Below are 19,035 nucleotides of genomic sequence, written 5' to 3'. Positions count from 1 at the left end.
AACCTTGGTGACCCCAAGTTTGACAAGGCCTGTTTTACAAGGTTAGAAAGCCAGCAGACAGTAATAAACAAAATTCTATATGGCTTAAGATGAAAACAGTCTGCTGAAAACAAGAACACTATAATGTTATGATATGAGATAATTGCACACTATGTTATTCACAGCAGACAGAATAACAGCTTAAAAGTTTTGAAAAATGCAAATTCAGATTAGGGCAATACCGTTATTAGCCCAACCCAAATGTCATAAAATAGTCACCTTCAAGTTCAACAGCCTTTAAAAGAGAGAGAGAGAGAGCTCAAGGGGCAGGAAGGGAAAGATTTAAGCTGGGTGTTGTTAGCCACGCTGTCTGTGTCTGCATACAGTAAGTTTTACATGATGTCTGGGAGGAGCCAGCAGGCATTCAAATGAGACACTTTCAGGTGCTTGCTAATTTCATGTTGCACAGAGGCCCCATGGGAAGAACAAAAATCATATCCACTCTGTATTATTGCCCTAATATGGGTGCCAGAATAATAGGGCTAAGTCAAACAAACCTCACAGTTGCATGAGCCTAGGCTGACTTAGGACCAAAGTAGACCTGACTTTAACTACATTATTGGCTCTTGCATACTTCGTTGTTGTTTACCAGATAGCTGCAAGGGTAGGAATCTGGATTAGGACTGTTGTTGATGTTGACTGTTGCCAAATCTCCAGGATTTCAAGCAAGAGTCCCCCAAGGATTGAACCTGGGACTTCTTGTAGGCAAAGCACCTGCTGTAACACTGACCTATGCCCTTGACCACTCCTGATCCAGACCACCCATCTACCCACCCAATGATTCCCTTTTGTAAACAAAAACCAAGCACACACATGTTTAACATCACTTCTGGTTTGGCTCTGAAACATCTGACAGACTCAAACCTTTGGTTTCTCTAGTCAAATACTATTTGCTGTGCCTGGCACTTACTTTCCAAGCCTCAGGCAAAAAAATTTCCCAGCCCTTCTACCTGAGGTGCTTTTTAACAGGAGATGCCAGGGATTCAACCTGAAATGTTATGCATGCAAAGCATGTACTCAAGTCTGTCTACTGAGCTGCAGCCTTTGAAAGAAAAGTGCTCTACTGAATTCCACATGGATCAGGGTTTGGCAAAGGCAATTGACTGCAACCACAGCTTCTTAATTTGGCTTTCATACAATGAACTAATTCAGCCAAGAGCACAGCACCTAAGGCTGTTTCAAAATCAGAGCTGTCATGGGGGGAAATGTAGGTCCTGACTTAACCAGTAGCATTGTTTTGTTCTATGTACATAGGATTACTTGAGATTAAAAGTAATGGCATGTTTTCTTCTACAAAGCCTTCAGAACAAAAAAATATGGGAAACTGTTAGGACAGTGTTTCCCACCCTTAAGTTGCCAGCTGTTTTTGGACTACAACTCCTATCATCCCTAGCTAGCAAGACCAGTGGTCAGGGATGATGGGAATTGTAATCCAAAAGCAGCTGGAGTCCAAAGGTTGGGAAACACTGTGTTAGGGTAAAGGAAATGCTGAGGGGGACACGGAAAATCCCTAAGGGGAATTTTTGGAAATTACATTTTCAGAGCTGGAGGAAGCTTGCAAGTGGATGGGAGTGGAGAGGTGAAGAAATCAAAAGGAATAAGCCTTTTGTGGACAATCCCAATTCAAAGTGCTGGATTTAACCTATAAAGCTAATTGGCAACCAGTGCAGTTGGGCCAGGATGGGTGTAATATGCTCAAACCATCTTGCCCCAGTGAGCAACCTGGCCACTGAATTCTGCACCAGCCGAACTGTCTCCAGAGGCAGCCCCATGTATAATGCTTTGCAGTAATCTAATGTAGAGGTTGCCAGGGCATAGATGACAGAAGTTAGGCTTTCCCTATTCAGATAGGGACACAGCTGGGTCCCCAGCCAAAGCTGATGGAAGGCACTCTGCACCACTGAGCCATCTCAGCCTCCAGTAACAGTAATGGATCAGAAAGACCTCCGAGTCAAGTACCTGCTCCTTTAGAGGGAGTATGACCCTATCAAGAGCAGGCAACCTCCCATTCATCCGTCTAGGGAGGTGCCAGCTAATAGCGCCTCAGTCTTATCTCGATTGAGCTTCTGTTTGTTTACTCTCATCCTGTCCATTACTGAGGCAAAACCATCTGTCCAGCTCTGGAAACAACCATCCAAGTAGGACCAGAACCATCGCAATGCAGAACCACCCACTCCCAACTCAGATAGCCACTTCAGGAGGATACCATGTTACTGAAAACAGCTGAGAGGTCAAGAAGAGTTTACTTCTCTAGAGGGCAATCTTTGTGCATCTTTACCCCCTCGTCCTATGCTTCAAATTTCCTTCAGGAAGGCTGAGCAATGAGTTAATCAGGATACTCCAGTGGTTTTCAACCAGTGTGCTGTGGCACCCTGGGGTGCCTTGAAGGATGGCGAGGGGTGCTGCAGGCAACACTAACCTATGTCCCTTTTTCCTTCCCTCCCTCTGATGCCCTCTCACGTCTCTTCCTCCCAAAGGCTTGCACAGCTGTTTGTTGCAGCAGCCCTGGCTACAAGCTCCCCAGGTGAATGATGCCTCTGGGGCTGGCCAGGGAGTGCTTCCCAGCCCCCTGTGGGGTAGTAAGAGGACACACCTCTCTTTGGGGCAGGGGAAGCAGCTCACAGACCAGGGGCAGCAGCTGCAGCTTCCTGAAGGACTCCCAAGGAGAGAGGAGAAGAGAGGAGGCTGAGGGAATACTTCGCAAGGGAGGGTGTTTGAAAAAGGGTGAGGGACTGCCAGCTCTGCAGGCAAGGGATGACACAACTGGGCCCCTAAGCCCCACAAGGGTGCCACAGAAAGAGTGTGGTTGCTCAAGGGAGCCATGGACTCAAAAAGGTTGAAAACGTCTGGGATACCCTTTAGTCAGACCTCAAAGAAAGAGAGAGAGAGAAGGTTTTTTTAAACCAAGCTATTACAAGTGGCGGACACAGGTGGCGCTGTGGGTTAAAGCCTCAGCGCCTAGGGCTTGCCGATCGAAAGGTCGGCGGTTCGAATCCCTGCGGTGGGGTGCGCTCCCGCTGCTCGGTCCCAGCGCCTGCCAACCTAGCAGTTCGAAAGCACCTCCGGGTGCAAGTAGATAAATAGGGACCGCTTACCAGCGGGAAGGTAAACGGCGTTTCCGTGTGCGGCTCTGGCTCTGGCCAGAGCAGCGATGTCACGCTGGCCACGTGACCCGGAAGTGTCTCCGGACAGCGCTGGCCCCTGGCCTCTTAAGTGAGATGGGCGCACAACCCCAGAGTCTGTCAAGACTGGCCCGTACGGGCAGGGGTACCTTTCCCTTTTTATTACAAGTGGCAAGAGAAAAGGACATGCTGGAAAATATTAATCTTCGGTGGCAAAACACTGCAAACAAATGATGTGCAGTTACAGCTACCATGTGGAGCAATTTAAAGCAACCCAGTATGTAAACCAGCCCTTAATTAAGTTTATACAACAATTATTGACAGCTAAAAAGCCATGTAATGCCATTTCCGTTTCATTCTTCCACAAAGAAGCTTCACACCCCCCCCACTGCTCTCCACTATCCAAAATACTTTCACCAGTACAAATCTGCTCCTGCACTGTACATTCACAGGTAAGTGTTATCGTGGGGGGTGGGGGGAGGCAAAGAAATATCAAATGATCACTCATTCTCTTAACCAGTGGTTCTCAAACTTTTTCTCTGGGCCACACTTTCAAAATAAAAATTTGCTCATGTCACATGAAACATTTTATTTAAAAGAAATACACTGTAAAACAAAAACAATCAATTCCTAGCTGTGCTTGATTTATAACGTAGAACATAACATAATTATGATATGATAACGGGACATCCAGAAAGTATAAAACAATGCAGCTACAAAAAAAGATGAATCCTTCCTCCAAAATAATTATAAACGAACCTTTTACCTGCAAGTATAGGGCAGAATGTAAATTTAATACATAAATAAAAATATGTCCCCTAAGTATGTATATAAACTCAATTATTTGATAGCCCTGTAAAGATGCAACCCTAGAGACATTAATTTGGAATGATTCCCACTGAACTTCATGCCAAGGGTGTGTACACATATTTGATTTCTGCATGCAGGGAATGTATCCATGGGGAAATTCTACATGCAGGGAATATAGGGGCATGGATGGGTGTATGTGAACACATGGAAGCCAGTTATCTGCCAAATTAAAGTGGCGCTGTGGGTTAAACCACAGAGCCTAGGACTTGCCGATCAGAAGGTCGGCGGCAGTGGCGTAGCTTGGGTTGTCAGCACCCAGGGCAGGGCAAGTAATTTGCGCCCCCTAACCCGTGGATTTGCGCCCCCTAACCCTACCCCTACCCCTAACCCCAGATGTTGCGCCCGGTGCGGCCGGCCCCCCCTGCACCCCCCACGCTACGCCACTGGTCGGCGGTTCAAATCCCCGTGACGGGGTGAGCTCCCGTTGCTTGGTCCCTGCTCCTGCCAACCTAGCAGTTCAAAAGCACATCAAAGTGCAAGTAGATAAATAGGTACCGCTCCGGCAGGAAGGTTAACGGCGTTTCCGTGCACTGCTCTGGTTCGCCAGAAGAGGCTTAGTCATGCCGGCCACATGACCCAGAAGCTGTACGCTGGGTCCCTCAGCCAATAAAGCGAGATGAGCGCCGCAACCCCAGAGTCAGTCACGACTGGACCTAATGGTCAGGGGTCCCTTTACCTTTAAGCCCAGCCCAAATATTTGGGGGTGGGGCTGAAGACATAATCATCAACCTAATGGCCACTGCCATTTCAAATATGTAGATAGTTGCTATAGTTCTCCTACATGAAGGCATGTATATAGAAGTGCAGGTGAGCATCCCAAAATAAGCTTTTGATAAATCTTTGTTGTCAGCAAAGCTTTTATCAACCCCACCCTTTCCAGACAGATATAATCACCACCCATTAGTGAAATCCACAAAAGCTCTCTTTTTGTATTCAAAGTGACTGCTCTTCCTTTTCAAGTACATGTTGGTGCAATGGACAGGTGCTTGTGGATTTCCCTAGTAGAATAGCACCTTTACAGCATAACTGTAGTAAACTTAATTTTTGGAAGATGGATACATGTATTAGATTATATTGAAGTGTGGAGATTTTATTTGCTATGATTTGGAACTACATATGTTCTGCTTCAGATACCAAGGAAACTATTATACACCCTTCTGTGGAAGAGCTGTTTAATTTAATTTAATTTAAGTATTTATTTAAAAGAAAGAAAGAAGATTACAGAAAGGGCACCTCCAGTTGGAGCACTTCCATTTAACAGGTAAGTGGCCTATGTTCATTTCCCTACATGTAGAAAGTTAGTATGACAGGTAAGAAGAGCCATAACTGACCTCTCCCCCCCCCCCAATAAAATATTCTGGCTTTATTGGTGTGGTACACACCCTTGACAATATTGCGTGTCAAAACACATCTCTTTGTTGTGTGAATTTATGACCTGTTGTGGCCAATACTGTAACTTATTATGGATAGCACACCCCTATTCCTTATTACTTTTGACATGTTCTGACTGGTAGGTGTGGACCCCGGAAAAGCTTTGGAATTGATGTAATTCAGTGCTTTATTGTAGACAACACTGTCCTGGATGTGTGGGTGCATGATTTATGATGGCTCAATAGGTTTTTTTGGGGGGTGCACCCCCAGTTCCTTATTAATTTCTACCTATTTTTATTACGGTTTGTGAAGGAAAGCTTTTGGCTGGATGCATTTCACTGTCCTATATGTGTGTGATTTGTGGCAGTCCAAAGCTTATCTTGGGGTATGCACCCCTACTTCCCTTTTAATTTTTTAAAAATACATATTTTGGCTTTGATTGACATGGGTGCATGCACTTGAGAGTGTCTTGCACCCAAGGAAAGTTTTTAACTGAATGTAATCATTGAAATCTCATAGAGGACTGCGTCCTGGATATTGTGTGGCACTCAATTTTTGAAAGTGTACACCCCCAATTTCTTATGAATTTCTACATATTTTGACTTTGATTGACACTGGGTGCCATATTTGACGATGTCTTGTGCCCCAAGAAAGCTTTGGGGTGGATATGATTGAATACTGTCTCATAGAAGACATTTGCCTGGATGTGTGGGTATATGATTTGTGGTGACCCCAAACTTACTGCAGAATGCATACCCGTAGTTTCTTATTTGTTACTGTCACTTGAGGTTATCACTCGTTCATGAGCACTGAATAAACTTTTTAGTGCTTTAGTTTAATTAACTACAAATCCAAAATTTTGGATCCCATCCAAACTGGTGCCAAAGTTTTGTAGTTGCTTTGTAGGGTTTTTGTAGTGTGTCAACTGTAGAATATTGCCATAGATCTTGGAGGGGACAGTCCCCTGGTTAGGGAGATATATGACATGAGGCATGCCCAAGCTTCCTTTGAGGTTTCCAGCTGAGTTGTGTTTTAAACTTTTGTGCAAATAAGAAACTGAGAACTAATAATCAAATTCAGTATCATGTAAGAAATTGATTTCCAGGAGCGAATAACTGTTTTCAGTGACTCCTGTTAACTAATCCACTCTACAACCCAAAACATAATTGCTCGGAAGCAAACCCAGTTGATTTAAGCAAACGTTGCATTGAAATAAGTTAATTTTGCTAACAGTCTAAGACCAAATTCTAAAAGCATTTTTCTTAAGTATTTACCTAGGATAAGTGACATAAGGTGCAGTCTACATTTCCATCACACACCCACACACACACCCACACCACTTTTACAGCCAAGAGCACAGCAAAGTGGTATTCCCTGCAGGGAGGGATTTATGGCATTCTTTTATGCCAGTGCCAGACATGTGAGTTTGGGTGTAATATATGTATACTAAAATCTCAGGAAGATCCTATCCCCTCCCACAAGTGATAGAAAGATTGGTGGGAAACCTCTGATCACTCTGCAAAACTGCTTATTTTACTGTTCTTATTTTGAGATTTTGCCCATTTCCTTAGGGGGACTGTCATACTCCACATGTCTCCTCCATCTGGGAGCAGCTGCTGAAGAAGCTTGAGAAAGTTTTTAGCTTGCAGCAAGGAGGAGAATGGCAACTAAAACCATCTGCAGAACTCATTATGCTGATAGCCATGACTTTTGAGTGGGCTCCAAGTCAAAGTTATTCATATTTATTCGGCAACAAGGAGCTGTTGTGAAGGAAGAGGAAACTGGATTTGAAACCCCAACTATGGAGATGCATTGTGTTAAGGAATCTGCAGCATTTAATAGTATTTGCCTTATTGCTTTATTTTGCCTTTACAGTACCTTGAAGCGATGGGCTTTAAAGATTGGGTAGGAAGCAAAAATATTAAAGGGCTATATTGTAGCACGTATTCACAAGTTGTGGTTATACAATAGAATGTGATAAATTTTAAGAGCTGGAATGTGTAACTGTGACAAAATACTAGAACATGTCTGTTTTGTGAATTGAATCTGTAACCATCTTACCATCCTAGGGTCAAAAGTTCAGCCTCCCGGAATCTCAGGTTGTTTGTTCCTGGAATATATATTGAACCCAGTTCTCACCTATGAAGGGTCTTTGTCTCTCCACTACAATTTGTGTCTTCCTGCCTATCTGGGTGGTAAGGCAAACCCTTTTAATGAGACTCTTAAAAAGCATAACTGGACCTTATGCTCACTCACTTGGGGCAACAACACCCTCAAAGCAGTTTACAAAATGATAAAAATATAACTGAGAAGAATTAACAACCCTACTTTAAAACATACAAAAGTTAAAATACTAAAACCGATAAAATTACCTCAACTTTCTAAGCATCTGGGTAGGCTTGTCTATTCTTAGCAGGACCTGAAAAGAATACAGTGAAGGAGCCTGCTTGATTTCAATAGGAAGGGAGTTCCAAAGTGCAGGTGCTGCCACACTAAAGGATTGAGTTCTTACAAATGCAGAATCAATCATTTATGTCTCAGCCATAAATTCATACAAATGGTACACAGGTAAGAGTCTGTTCCCATGCAGAATTGCAATGTCTCTTGAGTTTGAATAACTTGGTCACAAGTGTCCTGTATGACTCAGACTGCAATCCTTTATCTACTTACCTGGGAGTAACCTCATTGAACTCAATAGGACTTACTATTTATGATAGACATGTGTAGGATTATACTGTTAGTGTCCTCAGATTCTAGCTGCCTTCTAAGTGATCAACTTCCTAGTGATATATCACTGATTTCTTCCAGATGAGACACAAACATTGCTTTGTTGCTAAAATTATACTGAATAAATCAAAGGAATTCCTCAGCTTTCCATCTCTATCTCCAGCATTTAATACCCATGCAAATCCAGGCTGCAAACCTAAGCATGCTTTCTATGGAATAAACTCCTCCACTGAACACCATCAAATTTACTTCTGAGTAAACATGCATAGGCAGGATTGTACTGCACATGCATTAGTGAGAATGCTACTTCCTTCTTGCCTGAAGCTATGCTCTCTTGGCCTAAATAAGTCCTTTTTTGTTTAGCTGATTCTTTGCCCCTCTGTTATTCACAGCTCTTCCATTTAGCAGCATTGTCAAACGTTCAAAACATTGCTTGATACAACATAGAGGAAGGATTGACAGTAGTTTGAAACGCCACCTAAATTAGATTTAAATAACTGTGTCTAAAGGCTATGTCAGCTTTACATCTGGCGGCTGCTGATCTGGTTCAGTATGAATGGATAAGGCGGTGGCAGCTACCAGAATTAATCTATAGTGACAAAATATGCTAGTCTCACTTGTGAACACTGAAAGGCAACCTGGAGGAATTCGGAAAGCCCCCTTTTCTGTATGTCAAAGAGAACATAGAGTCAAACAAACTAGATAAGTCTCAGAGGGGGCAGATCTTCCTCCATGGGAGTGCTGTGGTTAGCAATACCAGGCTATGAAAGTAATTTAGCATTGGAGACTGTACCATTGCCCCTTGACCAAGGGAGATCCTGTAATGGAGAATGAAATCAGGGAAGCATCCAAAGGAGAGAGTATTACACTGAACAAATGGCCTATGGCCATGCAATGAAGGGGCCAGGGCTAAAGATTTAGTCCCACAAGCGCTTTGAACACATGTCTACCCATCACACCAGTTAATGTCTCAGTAGGGCTAATGTATACTGCAATATACAGGAGGTGCCAGCATGGATGACAAGCAGCGGTAAGGTAGGTATTAGAGGTAGGAAGCAGAGAGGCGGAATAATAGGACTGCTGCTGCAATGGAGAGATGTGAAGAGTATCCACAAGGATCTCCTCAGTCTTGGTAAACGGGCATTCAAATGGCAATTGTGGTTCGGTCTCAAGCTCACAAAATGGGATCTGAACTGGCAGTTCTAACCAGGTCAGTGGATCTTGGGGCCAACACTGAATAGGGCCAACACTGAATTAAAATGTTAGCGACTGAAAATAAATCTGTCAATGTGATGTTTTTAATAGAAATATAAAATCTTACCACTTCTGGAATACTGTGTCCTGTCCTGATCGCCAATCCTTACGGATATTGTAGAGCTGGAAAAGCTACAAAAATTGGCAATGGAAAGAATCAAGGTGCTGGAACAATTCCCCTGTGAGAAAAAGTTATGATATTTGGGGCCTTTTTGCTTGGAAAAAAATCTGAGTCAGAGGGGCATGATAAAGGTGTATAAAATTATGCATAGTGTGGAGAAAGCATATCTGGAATCATTTGATGAAGCTGAAGGGTAGCATGTTCAGGAGAGACAAACAATAGTATTTATTCACGCACTGCATGGCTGAGCTATTGTTGCCACAAGTCCTGCCTGAAACCCTGGAGAGCCATTGCAACTCAATGTAGACCAGCCTTTCTTAACCTTGGGTTCCCATATGTTGTTGGACTACAACTCCCATCATTCCTATAAAGCATGGTCAGTGGTCAGGGATGATGGGAGTTGTAGTTCAACATTTCTAAGGACTCTAGGTTGAGAAAGGCTGAACTAGATGGGCCTGTGGTCTGAGCTGGGATAAGGCAGCTGCCTACCTTCCTACCTGACTGGCCACTGTGGAAAACAGGATGCTGCTTTAGGCTAGCCAGACCTTTGATCTGATTCCGTAGGGCTGAAGTTTTTATAGGAATGTCCTGCTAGCCCAAAGGTACAGTTGCCAGTGATTATCTGCCAGCACATATCTCATGGGAAACCAGTGGTTTATAGTGGGTACTGTGTCAAAATAGGAGACTCAACCCTACTCAAATGTGAAGCTTAATAGGTGATATTGGGCATTGTGTCTCAGTGTAACAAACCTTATATACCTGAAGTGAGGGTATTTTTAAAGTTTTTTTCCCCTTTCGTCATCTGAATGGGTTGTAATATTGTTGTGTGTGTGTGTGTAAATGCCTATGAGGGTACATCAGCATCTAAACCTAATTGCCTCTACCAGCAAACCCTGGACTTTGTGAAATTCATTTTAATAGGGAAACCCTGGAATCCTTACAAGGACATGGGCTTATCAAGTCGGAATGATTCTTTTTCCAGTTCCGTAGTAAGCAATGAAAGTGAAGGAAACAAGCGTTTCTACTACTTTTGCTATTCACTTCAAACTCCCTATTTGTGGATTATGATCGCTTGTACTACTGGACGTGTAAACACCCCAGGAGTGAATTATTTGGTGTTCTTTGTCAAGATCCAAACCTCCCACTCTTTTCAACTTTCTGGGTTGGTTTTTTTGTTTTTTTTTTTTTTTTTTTTGAGGGGGGGGCTTCTTTTCTTTTCTTCTTGAACAGCTTCCCCTTCTCCCTTTGATGCAAGGGTTAGAGGAAGGAAGGAAAGAAACGGTCTCACTTCATTTTACTGCATCTCAGATGTTGCAAATTAAATAATAAAGCCCTAGAAGGCCGGGGTGGGGGAAACACACACACACACAGAGAAAGGGGCGGACAATTGACCTCTGCACCTAGACACATGGTAGTGGTTGTCCAGCCCCTCCCCCTTCCCCCCATCGTATCCTTGGCAAGGTAGGGGTGGGGGCAAAGGAGAAAAGAGAGAGAGAGAGCGCGCTAACTGTATAGACATATGTCTCGGTGTCTTGCTGCGCGCATGCGCGCCATTCCCCTTTCCCTCCCCTCCGCTCCTTTGCCTTCTCCAACCTGAAGTTGCCTGTGGAGCAACTCATTCGGGGCTCCGGGCGCTGCTGCAGCTGCAAAGCAGACGATGGCACCTTGGCTGAAGTTCTGCTCCTTCTTCTTCTCCCTCACTGCCTGCTTCGACGGCCCGAGGCTGGCCGTGTCCGCGGGAGGGACCAGCGGCAGCGGGGGCAGGAAGGGGCCAGCGGGAGATGCTTGTGGCTGGAAGGTAAGAGAGAGAGAGAGAAAGAAAGAACAAACGAAAGGAAGGAAGAAAGACTCTTTTGTGTTTGGCTTCTTTTTTACGCGTCGGCGGTGAGGTGAACTGAGCAGGCTTTTCCCCGGGGGCTCCCTTTGCTTCCTCTCCCTTCTTGCACGAGTTAGCAGAACTTGGGGGGAGAGGTGCCCAGAGGTCTGTCAGGAAGCGGGTGCCTGGCGGGGTGGGCGAGGGAAGCCCTGGAGCTCCGCGTGCCGACGAGCTTGCAGGTGGCGCGTCTGGGCTGTTGCACGGGCAGCAGCGTGCAGTGCAAGCTCGCAGCAAAGGGCAGCGGGAGACATTTCTGCAACGGGGGCAGCAGCTCCAACCCTCTCTCTTTCTGTGCCACTGAGTACTTACTTACTTTCTCTCTCTCTCTCTCTCTCTCTCTCTCACTCACACACACACACACACACACTTCTCTCTCTCTCGCCCACTCTTCTTATGCGGCCGTCGCTTTGAAGCGTTGGCATTTCTGCAACTTTCGGGGATGGCTCGGTGGCGGCGGAGGTTGGCTGGATTTTCTCACCAAAGGAACTCGGGGAAGGAGGAGGAGGAGGGAGGGCGGCCGAGGGGAGAAGCCAACAAGTGGGAAGTCACTCAACAGGTCTTTTATCCCCTCCGCCTTCCTCCCCCCTCCTTAACTAGACCTGCCCTGGGAGAGAAGGGATAAAAGGCGATCGCTTGGGCTTTGTTATTTTAATGATCGGAGGCTGGTTTGGCTACAGGCCTAGTCATTAGACCGAAGGGGAAGCGGGGGAATGGGTGTGCTTGTAAGGTGATAAAAGAGTGTTTTAGGGCTTTACCTTTTGTCCCTGTTAGCAGCTTTTGCTAAGTTGCGAAGTTTTCTTCCACCCCCACCCCCATGGGTTTCCTGAGTGTGATTTGTTGTTTTATTTATGGAAAGAAAAAAAGGACTTCTGCAACGCTTTTGGGGGATTTTATTCCCCCCCCCCATTCCATTTTCAGCCTTATTAAAGATTCCAGATGAACGCTTGTCGAAGGGCATGAGTGACTTTCATTGCCTCCCCCTTTTTGTTAGACTGTCACAGAGATTTCCTTGGATTCAGATCATAACATTGAGTGAGGGGAAAAGTTAACAGCAACCACAACAAAAAACCAAAAACTGGTAGAATTTGTAGGGAGTAGTTGAATGTGTGCTTACAGGAAAGGGCAAGTGTCCACAAAAAATACTTTAAAAGGGGGGGGGGAGGGAGTACAAAAGAAGCCAAAGTTTGCAAAGAACTTAACTCTCCAATAGGGTATATTATTTGCATCTTGGATTTTGTTAACTGATAGGTCCTGTAGGAAAATGCATTCAGCTGCTGCTTCGGTTTAGTGTTTCACATAACAAAAGTGATATTTGATTTGCATATTTTAAAGCTGCACGTACATCTGGTTCTGTAGGTCAACAGCACTAGCTTTTTAAAGGCCATAATGCTTGACTGATTTTGGTTTGTAATGGATATTCAGTGATCTGTCAGGAAGTGAATTTTCTGATAAAACTGAGACAAGAAAAAAACATTATTCGTTTAAACCTTATTTTTTTTAATGCAGCCTTTTGTAGATTTATGATACGGTGTGGGGGAAAACCTGACACGTTTTGTACTGTTAGAACAAACTTAAGGTTGTAATTTGCTTTTAAGCACTGGGATCTTTAATCTGTATGCCAATCACTTAATGGAATACATTTGTCTCAGATAATGTAAAATGTATACAGACCAGGATCCTGCAGTTTTTATTCTGGGGGGGAAAGTTTTAGGGACTACACACAGAGAGCTTTTCCCAAGCATTAGCTGCAGGATAAGACCCATTGTCCTGTTTGTGGATCTTGGGCTGTATGTAAGTTTTGAATAGACTTGACATACTATTAAATGACTGATGGCCCCTGTAACACATTGTCTGCTCTGGGGCAAGGCTGCCTTTGAAGTGCTACCCTGTAGGAAGTAAAAAGACTATTTGCTCTATTAAAATTCCTTGGTATTTCCTCTGTTTAACCACAGGCCACTTCCCCTCTGCCACTCTAAACACTGCAGGGACACTGACTGATTGAAAAGGCACAAGCCCTGAAGTAATTGCATCCCATTCAGACAGATATTCTTAGTGTAGCTTATTTATAATGAGTTTTATCGTAGAAATGAAAGATGGGTAGAATTTTTTTCCTGCCTTCTTAAGAAGGGAAAACAAAAATAGGCTCATTGACTTGCACAAATGTTCTCAGGCTGAGGATTGTGATATTTCTTTAGTCGATTATCTGTTGGTAGCTTGTAATTCAACCTTAAGTTTGTTTATTCAGAAGTTAAGTTCCACAGAGTGCTCTGGGAAACGTCACAGATGGTAAAATTTAATAAGAGTATAAATATTTGTGGGCTAATTATGGAATAGCAAGTAGCATTCAGAGTGTGAGAGCACCAGTATTTTGATATCATAATAAGCATGTTTTTCAAATTTCTAGTTATAAAATTTAATGTTGTGCACAACTTACTATAATACCTAAGGGCAGAATATCTTATGGGGGGGGGGAGAGAGAGAGAGACAACAACATTTTTTGGTGTGGTGGTGAATAACTGAGGTCAGTGGGATTTTAGAAAGTGTGTATATGCATATTTAAGAAATAACAAGCCCCCTCCTTGAATTTGGTGAGACTTATTTCTAAGTAAGCATGTTGTATTATAGCTATTGGCTAATTAAAGCTGTGGGGGGAAATTATGAAGACCTTTTAATAAAGATTAGCTGCTGTTTCCAGCAGCTTAGTCTAAAAGATGATAGGTTAGGACTAAGCCATGATGTGAACTTGCCCATTTTTGTTCTTAAAATACAAATTCTTATTCTTAACAAACCAGTATCTGTCTATCTATCTATTTCTTTTATTATGTTTTATAGATATTTAGTGGTTGATTATTTTTTTAAATGTTGTAAGCTGCCTTGATTTTTTTTAATAGAAGCGCAGATCATAAACATTCAAATAAATAAATCGTAAAAGGAGTGCTTGCCAATGACTGGGACATTTTACTATGATATAATAAATATGACCAAAGAGTAAAACATCAATCATGATTGACTAAAATAATGCTTCTGGATTTGAAAACTAAAAATAATGTACTTTTTGGGTTGGTTTATGTCAAGTACAAAGGGTAATAGGCATGAAGACCTTTAATACTGTACTAGTGAGTTGTATCCAGTGCTGTGTTAGTAGCGTTCTGCTCACGCAGTGGGCTTCCCCTTCCTCTCCTCTCCACATGCACCTCAAAAACTGCTCCAGAGGGGCCCTTCATTCTCTAGCGCAGATTTTGAGCACGTGCGAGGGTGCTGCAGAAAACAGAAGGGAGAATATCCAAGGGTAAGTCTGTTGGCAATGGAATGGCAGCATTGGATACAACCAATTATGTTGTAGTTGGAAGAATAAAAGAAGTGTTGTGTATTATTTTATCAGTTGTATCACTTTTTAGTGTATCCTCTCTCTGGAAATAAACTCAATTTTTTTAGTTTCTAGGTAAAAATGTCTTTTGTGAAATTTTGAGAGCTCCTAATAATTATAATATTCACTAATGCTATTAACTAATTAATAATAATAATAATAATAAATTTTATTTATACCCCACCCTCCCCAGCCAAGACTGGGCTCAGGGCAGCTAACAACCAATAATAAAAACAAGTTGATTAAAATACAACTTAAAAACAACATCAAAACATTAAGATTCAGCCTCTTCACAGGAGGAGAAAGGAAAAAAGAAAGAACGGGGAGGGAATCAAATTGATTCTAAGCCAAAGGCCAGGCAGAACAACTCTGTCTTACAGGCCCTGCAGAAAGAAATCAGATCCCACAGGGCCCTGGTCTCATGAGACAGAGCGTTCCACCAGGCTGGAGCCAGTGTTGAAAAGGCCCTGGCTCTGGTTGAGGCTAATCTAAATTCCTTAGTGCCTGGGACCTCTAGAGTGTTGCTATTTATGGACCTTAAGGTCCTCCGTGGGGCATACCAGGAGAGGCGGTTCTGTAGGTACGAGGGTCCTAGGCTGTGAAGGGCTTTAAAGGTCAAAACCAGCACCTTAAATCTGACCCTGTACTCCACCGGGAGCCAGTGCAGCTGGAAAAGCACCGGGTGAATATGCTCCCATGGCAGAGACCCCATGAGGAGCCTTGCTGCAGCATTCTGCACCCGCTGGAGTTTCTGGGTCAGTCTCAAGGGCAGCCCCACGTAGAGTGAGTTACAATAATCCCATCTGGAGGTGACCGTCACATGGATCACTGTGGCCAGGTCGGGGTGGGAAAGGTAAGGGACCAACTGCTTGATGTGGCAAAGGTGGAAAAATGTTGCCTTGGCTGTTGCTGTAACCTGCGCCTCCATGGAAAGGGAGGCATCAAGGATTACACCCAAACTCTTAATGGAAGGCAATGGCACTAATTGGGCCCCCGCAAGAGAAGGGAGTTGGTTCCTCATCCCCATACTATCCTGACCCAGCCAGAGGACCTCTGTCTTCGAAGGATTTAGTTTCAATCGGCTCCCACGAAACCATCCAGCCACAGCTTCCAAATATCTGGTCAGTGTGTCTGGGGCCGAGTCGGTATGGCCATCCATCAGCAGATAAAGCTGAGTGTCATCAGCATATTGGTGACAGCCCAGCCCAAAGCTCCAGACAATCTGGGCAAGGGGGCACATAAAGATGTTAAAAAGCATCAGGGACAGGATTGCGGCCTGCGGCACTCCACACACCAAGGAGTGGCATGATGACATCTCCCTCCCTAGTGCCACCCTCTGTCCCTGACCAGAGATAAAAGAGCACAGCCATATACGGGCTATGCCCTGTATCCTCACGTCGGCGAGGCGGTGGTCCAGAAGATCATGTTTGACCATGTCAAAGGCTGCTGACAAATCTAAGATAATCAGCAGTCCTGACTTACCTCGATCCAGTTGTCTACGGGGATCATCTGTTAGGGCGACCAGAGCCGTCTCTGTCCTAAAACCAGGACGGAACCCGGACTGAAATGGATCTAAAGCCATCTAATTAGGGGTTTAAGCCATGCAAACGGATTTCTACTATCACATGGTTTAATGTTTACTGCATCTGGGGATATAGCACCCATGGATGCACATATATTTCTTCTTTACTGTAAGCAAATTGTAGAACACTGCATCAAGAACACCAGCTGCGGCAGTGTCAACCAGCTGCTGGGAAGGAAGGATAAGTTCAATAACTTGGTATCCCACAAAAAGTGGTCCTAGTTAATAATGGTACTGTTTTGTTGTTGCTAATGTCTTGTGCTTCGTTCATGATTTGGGGGCAGACAAATTAAACTTCAAAATGTAATAGTAACACCACTTCCAATGAAGGAGAGTCCATAACCTCCCAAGGGAGTCTGTTCCGCTGTTAAACAGCTCTCACTGCCAGAAAGTTCCTACTGATGTTTAGTCGGAATTTCCTTTCTTGTACGTTGAATCAATTGGTTCAGATCCTAGCCTCCACAGCAGGAGAAACCAAGCTTGCTCCATCTTCCATGTGACAACCCTTTTGATATTTGAAGATGACTATTATATCTCCTCTCAGTCTCCTCTTTACCAGGGTAAGCATACAAAATTCCCTCAATAAGGTGCCATCCAATCATCCTAGGGATTCTACTCCAGATTTGGGTAGGGTTTACTTCTTAGCTTTTTCTTCTCCTGAAGATATCCTGCAAGCCAGTGGAGGTTTAGGATCAGAATTTTCCTTCTCCTAGATGGCTCACCTTCCCAGGTTGATGAACCCCATCTGCCCCTCTATGGCAGGTGCAGAAATTGCCTTCTTGATTGTTGGATCCGCTATTGGTCTCATCCATGAAGTGTTAGTAATCACAGCATCTTTTTCTAAGTGTTTTCTTATGTGTTCTACGACCTTTTCTTGTATCAATGTCAAGGTGACCAGTTGGTAGTCACCTGGGTCTTTTTTCAATAAGAACAACAACAACAATTTATTTATACCCCGCCCATCTGGCTGGGTTTCCCCAGCCACTCTGGGTGGCTTCCAACAAAATATTAAAATACAATAGTCTGTCAAACATTAAAAGCTTCCCTAAACAGGGCTGCCTTCAGATGCCTTTGAAGATGGGGACAACATTTGCCTGCCTCCAGTCCACAGGGCCCTCACCTGTTTTTCAGGAATTCTCAAAGATTATAGAAAGAGGCTCTGAGATTACATCCGCAAAATCCTTGGATGCAGCTCATCAAGCCCTGGAGATTTGAATTCATATAAAGTAGCCAAGTGTTCCCTTACTACCTCTTTTTCTGTCTTTGGTATCCCTCCTGGCATTGTTTATTCTGTTATCTTCCAGTTGGACACTGCTTTCCTTTTCCATGAAGACAGAGGCAAAGTAGTTGTTGAGCTCTCTTGCTCTTCCTCTTGCTTTTGCTCTTTTTTAAAAAAATGATGCTATTTTCTAATGGGTAATTAATAAATTTGTTTTGGTTTTATTGTTTGTATGTTCCTGTAAACAATTTTGAATTTCTTCAGGGGTAAAAGGGATAAAAGTTTTTCAAGAAAATAAATGAAGAATTTGCAAGCCCAGATATGTCTTCTAGTTTTTTGTGTGCAACGATCTTTCAATATCCAAACTTCATTTTGAATATTGTAATTATGACTTCTGATGGGAGTGGAGCTATATTGTTGTCCTTTTCCCTTGAGGGAGCCAGTGTGGTGAAGTGTTGAACTAAGACCTCTGAGACCACAGTTCAAATCCCAACTCAGCCATGAAGCTCACTGGGTGACCTTGGGCCAGTCATAAGAACATAAGAATAGCCTGTGGGAGGCAAATAGCCAATAGCCACCCAGTCCAGCACCTGGTTCTCACAGTGGCCAATCAAATGCCTGTGAGAAACCAGCAAGCAGAGCATGAACACGAGAGTACTGTCCCCTCCCATGGGTTCCAGCAAGTCCCTGATTCTCAGCCTAGCCTACCTCACAAGGTGGTTGGGGAATTAAATTAGGTGTGGGAGATACAGGTATGCCACCTTGAGCTCCTTAGCTCAAGAGAAAAAAGTGGGATCTAAATGCAATAAATAAAATCTTGTCCCTTCTAGGTTTGGGGTGGTTTTCCCCGCCCCTACAGTTTAGTAAACCGTTGACTAGGTTGTTGCAAGCTTTTTGCCTAGTGTGGTGTGAAGGATAAGTGACTGCTTCACATCTGGCTTCAGTGTAAGTTTGTATTGAGCCTGCCTCTATCATTCTCAGTCCTAGTATCAGTAATATGGGAACTAATACTGACTTCCTTTATAGGGTTGTTGTAAGGATTACAAAAAGATAAATGTACTTTCAGATACATGGAAGTGATATGCCAATGTTAAGTATTGTCATTACTACTGCCACAACTGTTATTTACTTCCTGTCCAGGCTAAGGACAGGAAGCTGAATTGTGGGATGGTAGACAAAGCAGTGGTAGAATAGTTTTAGGCTGTTTTCTAGGCTACCACAAACTCTAGCATCAGTTGTTGAATGGGGTAAGGGCAAGTATAGAGAAGTATTATATGGATTTTGAGTAGATAGTAAGGGCCAGGAGCTGGAAAATAATTATGTGCAAGGATATTTTAACATTTGGATGTACTGTAAATTGCCCTGCATGTCATTGTAATTTGTAATAATCACCACCTATTTATATTATCATTTTTATTGCACAGTTCAAGGGTTCAAAGTGCTCTTCATCATGCCAGCCCTCAAAGCTGGACCAATGTAGTCCCCAT

At 43.6% G+C, this 19,035-nt stretch overlaps 1 protein-coding gene across 2 annotated transcripts in view; it reads left to right on the top strand.

The window, feature by feature from the left end:
• The first annotated feature begins 11,008 nt into the window (after positions 1–11,008).
• The window catches only part of IL17RD (interleukin 17 receptor D), a 53,233-nt gene continuing 45,206 nt past the window's right edge, over positions 11,009–19,035 (top strand). The window contains exon 1 of one of the 2 annotated variants that reach the window (XM_079965020.1): positions 11,009–11,302. In XM_079965020.1, the coding sequence (XP_079821146.1) occupies positions 11,162–11,302 (141 nt within the window). In that variant the 5' untranslated portion in view covers positions 11,009–11,161. The remainder of the gene's footprint in view (positions 11,303–19,035) is intronic. The other variant, XM_079965019.1, reaches the window with a different exon arrangement.

The sequence above is a fragment of the Podarcis cretensis genome, assembly GCF_951804945.1.
Source record: "Podarcis cretensis genome assembly, chromosome: 2".
NCBI classification, from domain to species: domain Eukaryota; kingdom Metazoa; phylum Chordata; class Lepidosauria; order Squamata; family Lacertidae; genus Podarcis; species Podarcis cretensis.
Note: the sequence above shows the minus strand (reverse complement) of the source record. Positions and strands in the feature narration are given on the sequence as shown.